The sequence below is a fragment of the Haliaeetus leucocephalus genome, unplaced genomic scaffold (assembly GCF_000737465.1).
Source record: "Haliaeetus leucocephalus isolate CR32 unplaced genomic scaffold, Haliaeetus_leucocephalus-4.0 Scaffold217, whole genome shotgun sequence".
NCBI lineage: Eukaryota > Metazoa > Chordata > Aves > Accipitriformes > Accipitridae > Haliaeetus > Haliaeetus leucocephalus.
Genome location: NW_010972653.1, coordinates 8,938,320 through 8,952,947, shown reverse-complemented (window position 1 = coordinate 8,952,947; position 14,628 = coordinate 8,938,320). Strand labels below are relative to the sequence as shown.

The 14,628-nt window shown below is 36.0% G+C and overlaps 1 protein-coding gene across 3 annotated transcripts in view; it reads right to left on the bottom strand.

The window, feature by feature from the left end:
* Positions 1 to 14,628, bottom strand: part of TSSC1 (tumor suppressing subtransferable candidate 1) — a 97,999-nt gene that overhangs the window by 33,032 nt on the left and 50,339 nt on the right. For all 3 annotated transcript variants that reach the window (XM_010566716.1, XM_010566715.1, XM_010566717.1), the window contains one exon: positions 695 to 794. In XM_010566716.1, coding sequence (XP_010565018.1) covers positions 695 to 794 — 100 coding nt within the window. The remainder of the gene's footprint in view (positions 1 to 694; positions 795 to 14,628) is intronic.

The window sequence follows — 14,628 nt, the reverse complement described above, 5'->3', positions numbered from 1 at the left end:
GTTTCCATTTTTAAGGACAGACACTGACCTAAATGACTCTATATAGAAACATTTGAAGTTTTCTAGATACAATCTATGTCATTATACATAAATAAGCAAACTTTTTTTTTATCTATAAGAGGTGGCATAATCAGACAGGAATCTATGCCAATGACACCTTTTTACATATGTTCTGAATAAGGTTTTAACGAGTGAAATAATCTGAATAGACAGTATAGTACTAAATTAAATACTGAGAAATCAAAGCAGTGCATAATAAATACAGAAATTTATATTACACTTACACATACAAGGGTTGTAAATTAAACAGACAGCTGCATGGTGTTAACCAACATGAATTAATATACTATTATCTGAATTCAATAACCTTTGGCTTTACTGATCACTTTTCCCTCACACACATTTATCAAATTAGCATTGCTTTATTTTAGATTATTCACTGTAAAACCAGTAGGAAAGTAAGGGGAACTCTAGAAAAAGGAAAATATTTAACCATTAGCAACAGATACAAAATACTACTCTTATACACTCGTATTCAAGACAACTGATATGGTATTCATTTGCCCCACCCACATTAAAGGCAACAAGATATTTCTGAAGGAGTAGTTAAAAGACTAGCCAATTCTAGGCTAGTGAATGTTGTTGTTTGTACTATATTCAAATGTATCGTGATTTGTTAAAAAAAAATTCTTACCACAGCTTTGGCTGAACTTTCTTGCAAATCCCACAGTAATATGTTATTATCAGCCAGCGAAATAATCTTTTTACCGTCTCCCATTGGTTCCCACATAACACTGTAAAACAGAAACAGAAAATGAAAAAAACAACCTAACATTAAAACCAATCAGAATTTGTACTAGAAAGCTATTTTAACTCTGTGGATCTAATCTGTTCCAAAACATATTAAATCATGTTCCTTATGGTTTCCTTCAGCTGAAATCCATCCCATACTTTAAGTGCAAAATCTGCCATTACCTAGCATTCTAGCAGTTTTTACACGTACTAGATGAACATTATATTGCAGCATCAGTTACTTAAAAGCTATGTGATACCAAACTTAGGCTTGCTTATGGAATCTTTTAGTCCCTGCTAATATAGACATCTTTTTCTTTTGAGTGGCCTTTGACACCCCATTCAAATCTGTCAGAAAAAGGAATGCCACCCAGTTTCCCTAGATGCTAGCCTAACCGTAAAAAGAAAGCTTCTTGAAATTCTTACTCCATTTGTTGTCCATTCTGCATATTGAATCATACAGTGATCATGCAAAACAGTGATTATGTCACTGTAGCAGTCATTCTGCATAAATACACAGAAAAAAACAGACCTTGATGTACACCCACTTTAGAGTGCTTTAGCTTGAAATCTGGAAGTTCTTCATATGTAATGTGCATCCTTTTTAAGACACACCAAAAATCATAAGCCAAAGAGCTTTGATGCAAACCTCTTCCAGTTCAGCAGCTGTCATCATGACTCAATCAACATATACTTTTTAAGTGTGATTCACCAGTTTCATGCTATACATGAAGGAATGCAAGAAATCGGTCCTCATCTCTAGTTCTGCCTATGAGAAGCAGCATATTCAAGCCAGTTAGTATGGGCAGCATAGCTAAGTATATGCACTATAAACCTAATAAATTTGCTGGAGAAAACAGTAAGATTAAAAGAATAATACTTGTCATTTGATGAGAATAGGCTTCCATACCCAACACTTTTAAAAGTAAGTTGTGCAACCTCCCAATCATATACAATACAGCTGAAGGCAGAGATCACAACTTTAGTATCAACAGCTACATGAAAAAACTTCTTCCCATCTCTAGACAAAAACTTAAGTTATTCAAAGGCGTCTGACAAGCTGCTCTCATCCTCAGTGCATATATGAAAAAGTACCTCTTGAGGTTTGTCAAGAGTCCATCACTAGATGTATGTTTTCTAGTCTGTTTAGCTTTTTACATGAATCAGTTCAGTATCTGGATTGAAGAGATGAAAGAAGGTTGCATGAGTAGGTGCAGCCTTGGGCAAATAAGCCCAACATTAGGCAGCCACGAGCTACCTTCCTAACTCGGTGCTACACACTATGCATGCTCCTATTTTATCCCAAATTTTGCATTATTCCTACCTTCCCAAGACAGTGAGTATGACCTGGCTGGCCCCAGATCTAAGCCATGGAACTCCACCTAATCTTATGGTATAAAACACAAGGAAAAGAAAATAGCAAGTTGCAGGTAACAGAAAAAAGTGACACAATGTCATTTTCTCACATTGTGAAACACAACCTCAGTTATTCTCAGCTGATACCTTCCTCTCAAAATCCTCTTGCTTCTTCCGTGAACAGTTTCGTTGCTTTTTTTACTCTGCGCTTTTAGTAAAACAAGCATTAGATATACAGGCACCTATTTGCTGTTATAGAGTAGCCAGACTATGCAGAGAAAATAGAACTCTGCCAAAAAAGAAAATTAACACTAAGTAGATGAAAAAGCTGGAACTGTAACTAAAGGGTGTGTTGGCTGACTCCCCACCCACTGAACTTTTCCCTAAGGCAACAGAGCAGATCAAAGAAAGGACTAGCTTCTGCATCCATCTTCTGCTGGAACCATGACCTGCATCCTTATTATGTTGTCAATGTATGAAAATTAACTACTTCGAAAAGTTCATTTGTAATGAGGTCTCTTGTATTAGGACAAAATCACTTCATTTAGCACATTAAGCTACCATCATGTTTTTAAATGTGTTTTAACAAGAACATGGAACTAGAATGATTCTATGATTTGCTTTAAATTGGACTGTTTTGTCTGTAGTATTGCCAATCTTATTTTCAAAAGTGTTTCTTGTTAAAGTTGTATGGCACAACTTGGAAAAACTTATGAGCAACTGAAAATGAGTGTTGATGATAAAAATGATAAAGCAGTTTCAATTACAAGTTCAACCATCATTGTGCCCATAATAATGAGAAGTAACCAACTGGCACTGGCAGGGGTGTTTCAGAATTTCATACAGTTCTGCTGCACGGATATATCAATTAGATCCTTCCAAGAGATGAAAACATTTTCTGAACACATATAACAGGATAAAAAAAAATTAATGCTCTATCACCTGCACACAATCACAGCTAACCTTCCACAATCCAGTTTTCCAAAGTGAAATTAAAAGACATCAGGATCATCACACAACTGAATGGGTAACTAAGAAATCTTCAAGCTGATTCTGATCACTTTTATTTATTTTAAGTCCATCATTTTTCTTACATATTGCTGAAAGTATAACTGGCATTTGATGTTGATATATGTAGATATATTTTTAATTCTAGACAATGACATCTGGTTTGACCAATTAACTCTTCCAGAGTTCTTCCAGCCAAAGATCAATATTCTTTATGCCTGTTGATATATTTGCACCTTTCCTGCACTGATCACTGAACTTTCAGTTGTAAAAGCTAGATTGGAAGCACTTTCTTTGATGTTTTCAAAGGTAGGAAGAAATTTCACATCTTTGAGTGTCACTGAGCTTCAAGGTAAAGGATTTTTATAGCTGAATACAGTGTGCTAATTAGAGCCAATTATAACCCAGCTGACATACCTTGGAATGAAAAGGTCTCTCCACATTCACTCTGTCCTTGTGAAACGCCCGTTTTCCTTCTATTTAATTTGTCTTTTATGAAAGTTCATTGTTTTATGGGTGTGGTTGTAGTGATCATTCAGATTTTATAATCTAAGTGAAGGTTGCTCAAATCACTCTTTGTAACACGTTCAGCTGTATTCTGTAGTCATGACTGAATGTTAAACATGAAATACCATGGAGAAGTGAAAAAAACCTGGCTTTGGAAGCAAGATAAAAATTTTAGAAAAACTGAAGTTTTCATTTAGAACAATTTTCAGACACAGCAGAGGTGGTAATAATCTTTAAAAAGGAAAACAGATAAACCAGGCAATACTATTTTCCTGAGTGTGCCAACAGTTGCTGATGCTTACAGTTTTCGGAAATGGACAAGATAATTGTCAAATTCACAGCTGCCACTCAGAAACTGAGTGTCAACTTCATGGCTGCTCTTTAGATAATCTATAAACAGCAGACAAGCAATTATATTTGTTGCCTTTTACCCTATTTTGTTATCATCTGACTCCTGATGCTTCAAATTAGCTTCTAGCTAGTAGTTTTTGGTAAAAAAATTAAATCCTACAGAGAACATTTTCCTAGTAAAAAGAGAATTTAAAATATTCACTCATGAAAGGACTCTATTATCTGTGTTTTATGCTGAAAAGATAGTTAACACCATCATTTATTAACGTACTGAGCTTTTACAAATGAACAATTCAAAGTTCTCCATTATAGACTAAAGAAGAACAAAGCAACATGCAAACGCTTTCATAGATGTGAACTGCAATCAGCCACAATGTGTTGGACAAAGAAAGCATTAACTACTGCTTAACCATAATTATAGAAGTGACAACCATTTATTTCTATAAGTGGAAAAATTTTGCTAGACTGAAAATTCTTATGCATTGCAAAACAGAAAATACACCCAAACATTTGGTAACTCAGCAGAACATCCTGCAGCCTCATGTAGCCCATCATAAAAATTCATGTGTTATGGACTCAAATATCCTGCCTTCTTTGCAGTATAATGATTGAAATTTAAAGGCGACTCTGCTATCAGGTGATTAGGACATTATTCTAGAAGGAAGGAGATGAGACTGAGGACAATCCAGAACCCACAATTCTTACTCCTTACCCAAGTGCTCTACAGAGTGGCCACATTTCTGATTGAAAACCGTTCTGGCTATTTTGCAGCGTATTGAAATCCATGCTGCAGGAAATACATGTAAGTTATGCTTTGTCTCAAAATTCTCAGCCACTGAGATGTATTTTGCTGTCCAGCTCCTCAAGACACAGTAAAACAAGAATCAGATTCCTAAAAAACCTGAAAGATAAGGGGAATTTATTTTAGGTGCCTTTTTAGCCAAGAGGCTGCTGAGAAGAATGAGAAATGAAGTTAAAGATTGTTTTGGACAAGAACCCCAAAGACAGCTGGACTTTATTTTGGCTTTTAAATTATTTTTACATTCAGAAAAATAAAACTGCTGTACAAATGAATACAAGAGTATCCCAACAAGGTGGTGACACAGAAAAAGCACCTGCTTCTAAAATTTTTTTAATTTTTTTTTCCTTAAATTATTATACTACAGTGTTGGCAACCCCATAAAGTCTTTTTGAAAAAAATCATAAAGCAGAATGCAAAATAATAAAGGGTCATCCTTGATATTTGTATTTACTTCACTGCATCTCCTCATCTACTGCAGCTGTGATTAAACATGTTTATCGTGAAAAAAAGAACTGTGATTCTTGCTTCACAGGCCCAATTAATTTCAGCATTGAAAAGGTATTTATGGACATGTAAAGATAATAAAGACAGCCTGAATCACAGGAATTCACAATCTAAGAGAAAGTGAATTTGTTACAAGAAAGCAAGATATAGGACTCATTGATTTTAAGTAGGAGCTCCTAAATATCCATTTTGTAGAAACAACTATTAAATTTCTGTTGAGATATTTGTGATTTAAAGGGATGACCAACAGGTGAACACCTCCATAGTTCATTAACAATCTCAGACTCCTGTCTGGTTGGCCATGGGTTTACATATTAATAAGGCTTAACAGCAAAGCAAAATCAGGCAAATTGATTATACAGACAATACATATGAACCCAACTGACAAAAGCTGTCACTAGTAAATTTCAAGTCATGAAATTATAGATGGGAATTAACATCTCTAGACTTTAGTTTAACCGACTTACCTACATTCTGTATATACTTGCAGCACAGTAAGAGTAATTACTGGTGGATGCAAAGCACAAACAAGCTATGCAACCAAATGGATTAAAGAGTAAATAGCAAGACCTACTTTATAGAAGGGAAGCCATGACTTAACCATTTTCAGACTTAAGACATCCATCAACATGGACAGTTCTTGTAGAGCATGTGGTGAGATTTCTTACAAGTGTAATCTATGGTTCTTCAGATTGCAGTAACCTAAGAAATCCTAATTCTTCCCCATCGACTTGTGGGTGAAGCTGATTCTTTCTTCTGTGTTCAGAGAGATAGTGCATATGAAAATCCCACAGAGTAAGAAACTCATGGTTAGCACTAACTGGAATCCATGCTGCAAAGTAGTTTTGTAGCATGGTTTCATCAAGGTTGTGGATGTTCTCAATGTTCATTTGGTATTGCAGAGAAGTTCTTACAGTTGATTAACAATATTATGAGGCTAATTTTGCCTGCTTGTTGTCACAAGTATTTATGCCAGACAGATGAGGAATATTAATTCGTCTTTCCAGAAAAAGTCCTGCTTTCAAAGATATAAAAGGTATACTAGATTTTTTAGGACACTGCCTTGTCCTCTAAGGTCTGCCTCTTACTAGGATATTACTAGATATCCTGGATTATTGCTCAACTTTGTGCTTGTTGGGATAGACTGTTCTTGAGCTTGGAGGAGGTGATCCTTGAATAGTAAACAGCTTTCTTGGACCCTTCGTCCCTCTAGGACCCTATCACATGGGACTTATTCAAACATCTCTGAAAAGGCCAAAGTTTGCTCTCCTGAAGTCAAGGGTTGTGAGCTTGGTTTTTGCCCTGCTCCCTCCTGTCAGGATTCTGAACTCCACTATGTCATGGTCATTGCAGTCAAGGCTGCCTTTGACTTTCCCACCCACAACCAGCTCTTTCTTCTTTATGAGGTCCAGCAGAGTATCTCTCCTCATTGGCTCCTCTGTCACTCAGGTCAGGAAGTTATCGATACTCTCCAGGAATTCCCTGGATTGCTTATGCCCTGCTGCACTGTCCCTCCAGCAGATGGTTAAAGTCCTCCATGAGGACCAGGCCCTGCAAACAGAAGGCTTCTTCTAGCTGTCTGTAGAATGCCTGATCTAACTCTTCTTCCTAATGAGGTAGCCTACAGCAGACACCCATTATTGTGTCACCCATAGTGGTCTGTTCTTTAATCCTTACTCACAAGCTCTCATTTGCCTCATCATCCATCCCCAGGTGGAGCTCCACAAACTCCAGCAGGTCTCTCACAGAGACAACAACTCTCCTCCTCATCATCCCAGCCTCCCTAAAAAGCCTCAGTACTCTTCTCAGTTTTGTCTGCAGCTATTTTGTCTATCCAGCCTGAGTAACTGACGAATTATCACATACAGACAACACATTTCCTAGTCTTTTGAGTGCTGTTAAATACAGTTATAACAATATCAGGCTACAAGAAGAGACTATAACCCCTGGCTTTCCCCTGTTATGGTGATTTCCATTAGGCTGGAAGTTATAGCACTAGTTTGGTTTGACCAGAGTTGTACTATTAAAGACTAATGTGTCTTCAATTAAGATAAAAAATGTACCTTCACAGGATATTTTCATAACAACTCTATTATATAAAAGATAGCTTACGAACAGATCTCCCAGTATTTTTGGTTTGTGTGGTTTTTTTCTGGGTGGGTTTTGGTTTTTTTGTTGTTGTTGGTGGTGGTTTTTGGTTTGTTAGGTTGGTTGTTTGGGGTTTTTTTTTACATAAAACCTGGGGGGCTATTTTATTCTCCTTTATTCTCTTTTGGAGGAGAGAGAAGAGCTTGGGGCGTGGTGGGGGGTTAATTAAAAAGGTTATGCATTGTTTCTGACATTCTATGAAACACCAAATACAGTCTAAAGAATATAATAGATTAAGAAAGTATTTCCTCAAAGTAATGAATATTGGATTATTTACAACAAGAATACTTAAATATTATGGCAGAAACACTTGCAAATAATACTCTAAGGCAAATATGCAAACCCCTTTTAACTTCATTATGTTTCATCCATGCCTTCCCATATTGCTCAAGTGCTAAACTCATGTCTACATACATGACAGCTCTCACAAAAGTTTTGTTAACTTCCTGTCAAATTACCATGATTAATATTTTACAGTGGTATTTTAATTATCCTACTGTTAATGATGGCTGAAATATCTGAGGCCTCAATGACTATTTTAAAACATTTTGAAAGTTCTTTTTTCTTTTTGCAAGTGTTTTAGAAAAAGTCCATGTGAGATACATGTGCTGAGACAGCAGAATGCATTATAACTGGAGGGTTTTTTTGGTGACATATCTACAATAACAAAAGGTCTAGAGTATATGCAGTTAAATTAATGTAGGAATGCAGTGTTTTGGCAAGATAGTTTATGGTACCTGGTGAACTCTATATCCCATGCCAGAAAAAGCACTTTACTAAGCAAAAAGCAAGGAGGATTTGCAGATCCTGTTACACAGACAAATCTTTTTAACAGTTTTAGCAACAACTCAGAGAGGAGCTGAAACCTATTTATTAATACGAAAAAGAATCAATTGATCACATGCTTTGGACAGGAAACATGGCCAAAGTGTCAAATAAGTACTGCTTGAAAAAGTATGTACAGTTTAAAGATCTACATGAGTATTAAAAGTTGTTCTCACCTTCTTTCTTAACAGCAACAGGAAAAAAGTTTCAAAGGAAGGAGTAACACATTTCACACAAGCAGACACTGATGACAGATTACTGTCACCCAGAGTTAACTGCTATATACAATGAACAACACATGTGGAAGAATAGAACCCCCCAGCACACACATGAGTTTCTTCAATGAAATTGGAGGGTAGTGGGAAAACTGTGTGTAAAGCTAGGATACATTTCCAAAGCAGATGGACAGAAGTCACATAACGTCTATCATTCTACAACACACTGCTCGTGGAGCAGCTGCTGCCACGGACACCATTTCCATTCTGTTGCTTGAACAGGGCTTAAAAAAAAGACAAAGTGAATATTATGGATATGTGACATGTCATGAAAGAAACATATAACTGGCTTGTCTGTCAAAGATCAGTAAGGTGGTCAACCTAGGAAAAAACTTCAGAAGTATGAATGTCTGGCAGGAAAGCACTCAAGGAGATGTCAGGTAAAAGTCCTGCCCAGCCACATGATGCCAACAGTTTTTTCCATGTGCTAATGTAAAGATTAAGAGCGAAACAAGCTTATTTGTGAAACAGCTGGAGTGGGCAAAAGCATTCTCTGCAGACTCCTTTTAGAGGAAACACGTATCTACTTTTGGGGGGGACAGTTCGAATATTTTCCTATGGGATTTTTCAAAAGATAGCAACATGGATATAGCATATCCTTATTAATTTATTGCTGTTTGTAACAAACAGGACATCTACATGGTTGGACAGGGGGAAAGAAACCCAAACAAAACAGAATGTTCCTGAGTACATTTCTCCAATGATTTGAAACATGCACCCAAGAAGAAAATTATGATTGCCTAGAATTTGCATTGGTAGTTGAGGAAGATGACCACTCCTGTTCAAAAGAACAGCAAAACCAAGAATGACAAAGGTTTACATGGACCTGGCACAGAGGTACCCTCTAACACCCCTAATCCAGTGACTGTAGATACTGGCGGAATCTGAGGTGAGCAGACTCTAAGAAGTGGCTGGGACTCTAGCTAGTGTAGTCCCACTGAATAAACTCTCCACCACCACTGCCTGAGACTGAACACTGGGCTGGATGGACTGTTTGAGACTGCAGGGCACCCCTTAAGTTCTCACATATATTTTACCAAATAGAACCACTTAACTACAAAGGTACAAGGATGAATTTTTTTAATCCGAAAGACATTTCAGAGCCCTGAATTTTTAACTACCATGTAAGCAAGTGTCAGCAATATTACTTCATCTGTAATCATCCCAGAATATTGTGCTAGAAAAGAATTCTACTCTGAGGAATAAATATTCTAAATAGTAAATGCTTAATGGGATTTCAGAAGGCAAACTGGAGTCCGAGACCAAGAAAACAGGGTCACCTGTTCAAAGCTAGTTCCTTGTGAACATCTAAAATTCTCCTGCATAACTAATTTTTTCCACAGCTCTACAACATCATTTTTTTTAACATTTCCCACTAACCTTTTAAGCAATTCAATAAAAACTGAAAATAAAACTAGCTGGTATCTCTTTAACCTGCAAAATCAGTTGAGGGAGACTGCAACCTTATATTTTTTTTTAGTACTAAGAATAGCTAAAGTAGTATTATAAATAGGAAAAAACCACTTTTAAAAATAGCTCAGTTTTCTTTCAGTAGGGAAAAAATCTCAACTAATTTGGCAGTAAAACTAGGGAATATGACAGCATGGTGAGAACTGGAAAGAAAACTATTTTCAAGTTGGGGAGCAGAAGTGAAATAGTACTCTACAAACCCATTATTTTTTACTTGTAGAGTAACACAATTTCTGCACTATTTTCTGTATCATGATTTACGAATCCAATGTAAATACAAATAACTGCAAAGACTTCAACAAAACTAATTTTCATTTTAAGCATATGAAATCTACTCAAATTATCAAAAGTGGTCGTAAGTTAACTGAACACAGAGTAAGTTCACGTACATGAAATACAGCATACTTTTCCCTTAGTATTTAATTCACTGTCAGATTTTACTTTAATTAAGTTTCCCTCAGCTTTACAAGACTAGAGTCAAATAAATTCTGATCAAAAATTAACATAATAAACTGGGCACGTAATACAATGTGTTATTATTTCACTATCCCATTAATGAATCGCAATTATTCCCTAGTATATGCAATTACATTGACTAGCTTAAAGTTTTAAACTTGCGCAATACCAACCATTCAAAATTACCAAAAACATTCAAGGGAATGAAAAAGAGACATGAATATTATAAATTACCCTACTGGTTCCAGACATTGTAGAGGATGATAAAAGGGGGAAATGAGAAAGAAAACATGAGAAAGAGACAACAAATGGTTGAACATTCGGATTTATATATAATACATGGATTTATTTACAATAAAGGATAATCAAAGATTCAAGAGAGCAAAATCCTGTAAAGAATTCAGGATGTCACACAGAATTAAGAAGGGAGAGGGGAAAGAAATACAACATAAGATACAGTTAAAATTTTTAACATTTTAGAAAGGATTAGAATATAAAGGCGAGAGTGACAGTACTGATAAGCAGCTACAGGTTTACATTCCCAGTGAAAACACTTGTCCTGTAGTAAGTTTTACCAAAAATCTTTCTCTATACTTCATCTTTGTAATATGAGAGGTGGCTGATGGAGAATGTAAATGTGTGGAATGAACCAGGTGCAGAAGAATTATTCTTAAATGCTAATAATTTTTTGAATCTGTCTGTAATGAATGAGCTTCACCAGTATGTTTCTCCTGATAGCTCTGAAATTCTGTGTGTTATGTGAAGAAATTGAAAGGCTTACAACACAATCAATATCAGCTGGGCAGCTGTTACAAAAAAACCCTAAAAACCCCTGGAGTTCAGTTTATACCCCAGCCCATGCAATTGGCACTCCTGATGCTCTCAAAAGAAACCTCTATACAAATGTCAGAAGGATCTCCTTCTTCACAATTATATTTCTGGTACTGGGACACAAGAGGAGTTAAAATAAGATAAGGTTTTCGTACCAAAAAATTTATGATTGTATTTATTACATGCCTTTGCTATAAAGCATATGTAACAGTTAATATACCATATATTCAGGACCATATGATCCTCCTAAAAGAAGTGTTACTTTCAGGTTTAAATTCATTAGATATAGACCATTAAATTGTTTTGGGCTCTTTTTTTTTTTTTTTAAATGAAACACTAAGGCAGAATTTTAACATATATACCCTGATGCATAACAGAGGAGTACTGTAGAAGAATTAATGTTACCAACATCATGACAGGAAACAAAAGTGTCACCTGAATGCAATGTGGAAGTGTTAGAGCTATTAAAAAAACCCTTTTCCCTTCCCCCCCCCCCCTCCCCTGAGTTTCAGATTCTGTTACTTCATAGTTTTTTTGCTTAAGATAACATTTTGGGGTGTGTGTTTGTTTGCGGGTTTTTTAAATACTATTTTAAAGGCAAAAAAGAGTAAGTAAAACACTTCTGGACCTCACTTCTAGAATGCACTTACTCACCTGTCTTCAGGGCATCAATTACAAGTGTGCTTAACTTTCATCAGGTGACTGTGTTCGTTAACGGAATGAACATGATGAAATTGAAGCAATAATATGTTATGTATAGTATCTTATATATCTTAAATAAAGTAAACTTCCATTCAAGTTGAAAGGACTGTTACAGCAAATCTGTACTTTTGTAGAAAGCCAGCCTTAATGACATTGCTTCATACTGTGCAATGACACAGCCAAGGAAGAGATAGCACTTCTCAGTACTCTATTTGGAGAGCTTAGATGAAATACCAAATAAAATCTAGAGTACTTAAAAAGTCTGTGGGAATAGCTCATTTACAGTAACTTTCTCCTTTACAAAATTCTTGTTTAATATTTTAGTGATAAACATCCCAGAGTTCTTGAAATATCTGTGACTTTTTAAAAAGTTTATAATTTGTCTTTCTCTCTAATTTCTCTTAGATGTGGTAATATTTGCAAGTCCATATTTAGGACTGATTGAATTGGATACACGAAAAAATTCAACTTCAGCAAGTAGAGAGGCTTAATGAAGTAATCTATCATTATGCCTAATATATTCATCCCTTTCCAACTTTTTTTAGCAGCTGACTATTGTTTTCTACATAAAACATGAATTCTTAATTCCTCACCTTTCAGGTCTCCCACAACTGGGCTCTCACTCTTCTTGTCTCTGTCATCTCCATTCATTTTCCCTTTACAGTTTTATCTATGCTGTCCATCTAACACTTTCCCTGTATTTATCTTGCTTTTATTTTATTCCAAATTTATTCCATGGACCACCATCTAACTTAGTTCAGTTGTGCCCCCTCTCTTTTGAAGCACATACCTTGCTACTGAGCAGCATCTACCTTATTTTATACCTACCAAATTTGGAGAGCAAGGACTAGGATGTTAAGCAGATATAGACAAACCTGCTTCCAGCAGGCACCAGAGGAGAAATTCTGGCTTTACACCTTTACTTCTGACAAAATAAAAAGTCCCTGCTGAATTCTGAATTCAAGATCTCACAGATTTCACTTTCTCTCATGGTGTGTGGTATCCTACTTCTCTGAGGACTATCCTGTCAAGTCTACTATCAAAAAAGTCTGTAGGAAAACTGATGAAGAAGTAGAACAGTAGGTTACTCCTAAAACATAAGTCTTCAGGATTTTAACAGACACATATTTAGGTATTCCTCCAAGCTGCACACAGAGGAGTAATCAAAGTCTCATTAATAGTTGTCCTGTTTCCTTGGCCGCTCCTATCCAGACTGTACCTTGGACCACTTCTTGCAAGATACCCAATGGCAAGTTCCTTTAATTACTGAATCTTAAAACATTGTATAGAGCAACATACCTATGGTTATGTATGTGTAACACTGTGTGAATACATACATTTATCTACAAAATTAATTTACAGAAAAGGCTTTTTTTTCTTTTTTTTTTTTTTTAACATGCAAATGCCCATGTATCTCCAGAATTTTGCACTCAAAATATTTGCATTTTGGCTCACATGAGGAACAGCAGGTAGAGGATGAAAAAAAAGTCTTAGGCTTGAACCAAATAGAGCAATTAATAGGCCTATTTGTTTGCCTAATTTAAGCATCTGCTTAATTTTCTGAACTCTCTCTACGCCATACAAGAGTTTGAGTAAAAATTCTGATGGGTCCGAGATTCAAAGCTTAGAGGCAGTAAACAACCTCAGTAACTGAAAGTGAATAGTCATGCTTAATTTTTAAACAAAGTAACTCATGCAATCCAGATAAAAGTGTAGGAAAGTGCATTTCTTTTTCACTTGCCTGTAATGTCTTGGAGATCAGATTTTTGTCAAAGGTTTTGTCCAGACTAGAAAATTATTTCAGAAGATCTTGAGCAGGAGGGGCACAGTGTTCAGACACACACAAGTGAAGTTTAGGATTTTAGTCACAATCGATTTGAAATGCTCTTTTAGTCTTCGTTCACGGAAGAGAACTGGTATTAAATATGTCCCTGCTAGTTTTTAATAAGAAATTTCAGAGACATTTGAGCACAGCATTCCATAAAGGAGATGGGAAAGGTAAGAAACACAGGATCAGTTCTGCCAGTAAACAACTGAGCAAAACCAATACCTAACACACCAGCCCTGGAAAAAATCCCCCCTTGTATTCTATGGTACATGATACTAGAAACAGAAAAATCCGTGAGGTAATTTTTCAACTATCAGGCTTTCTTAATGGAAGAGAAAAACAACTCAAGAAGATAAACCTTAAAGAACAGAAGTTAAGCAATAAAACAGAGCATGGAAAACATGAACAAAAGTACAAGCAAATAAAGCCCTGAGACTTGCAGTGGATGCCAGAGTACATAACCAGTTGCATTTTCAAGACAGTTTTGGTTTTTTTCCTTTTAATTACAGTCAAATATCAATTACTTATGATCTGCAACCCAGATCCATGAACACTGTGAAGCATCTGTGCTACGGATGCTGAGACACACAAAATACCTTCCCATGAGCTACTATCTGAAATTGCAAAAGTTCACACTAGGTGCCACAAAGGCCGAGATCAACATTATACCCTGCATCTCTAAACTGTACTGTCAACTACGGTACTCTTCCATGCCTAGCATATAAAGATGTGATAAAAGCCCAGTTTATTTTTTTACTCTTTTTTTTTTTTTT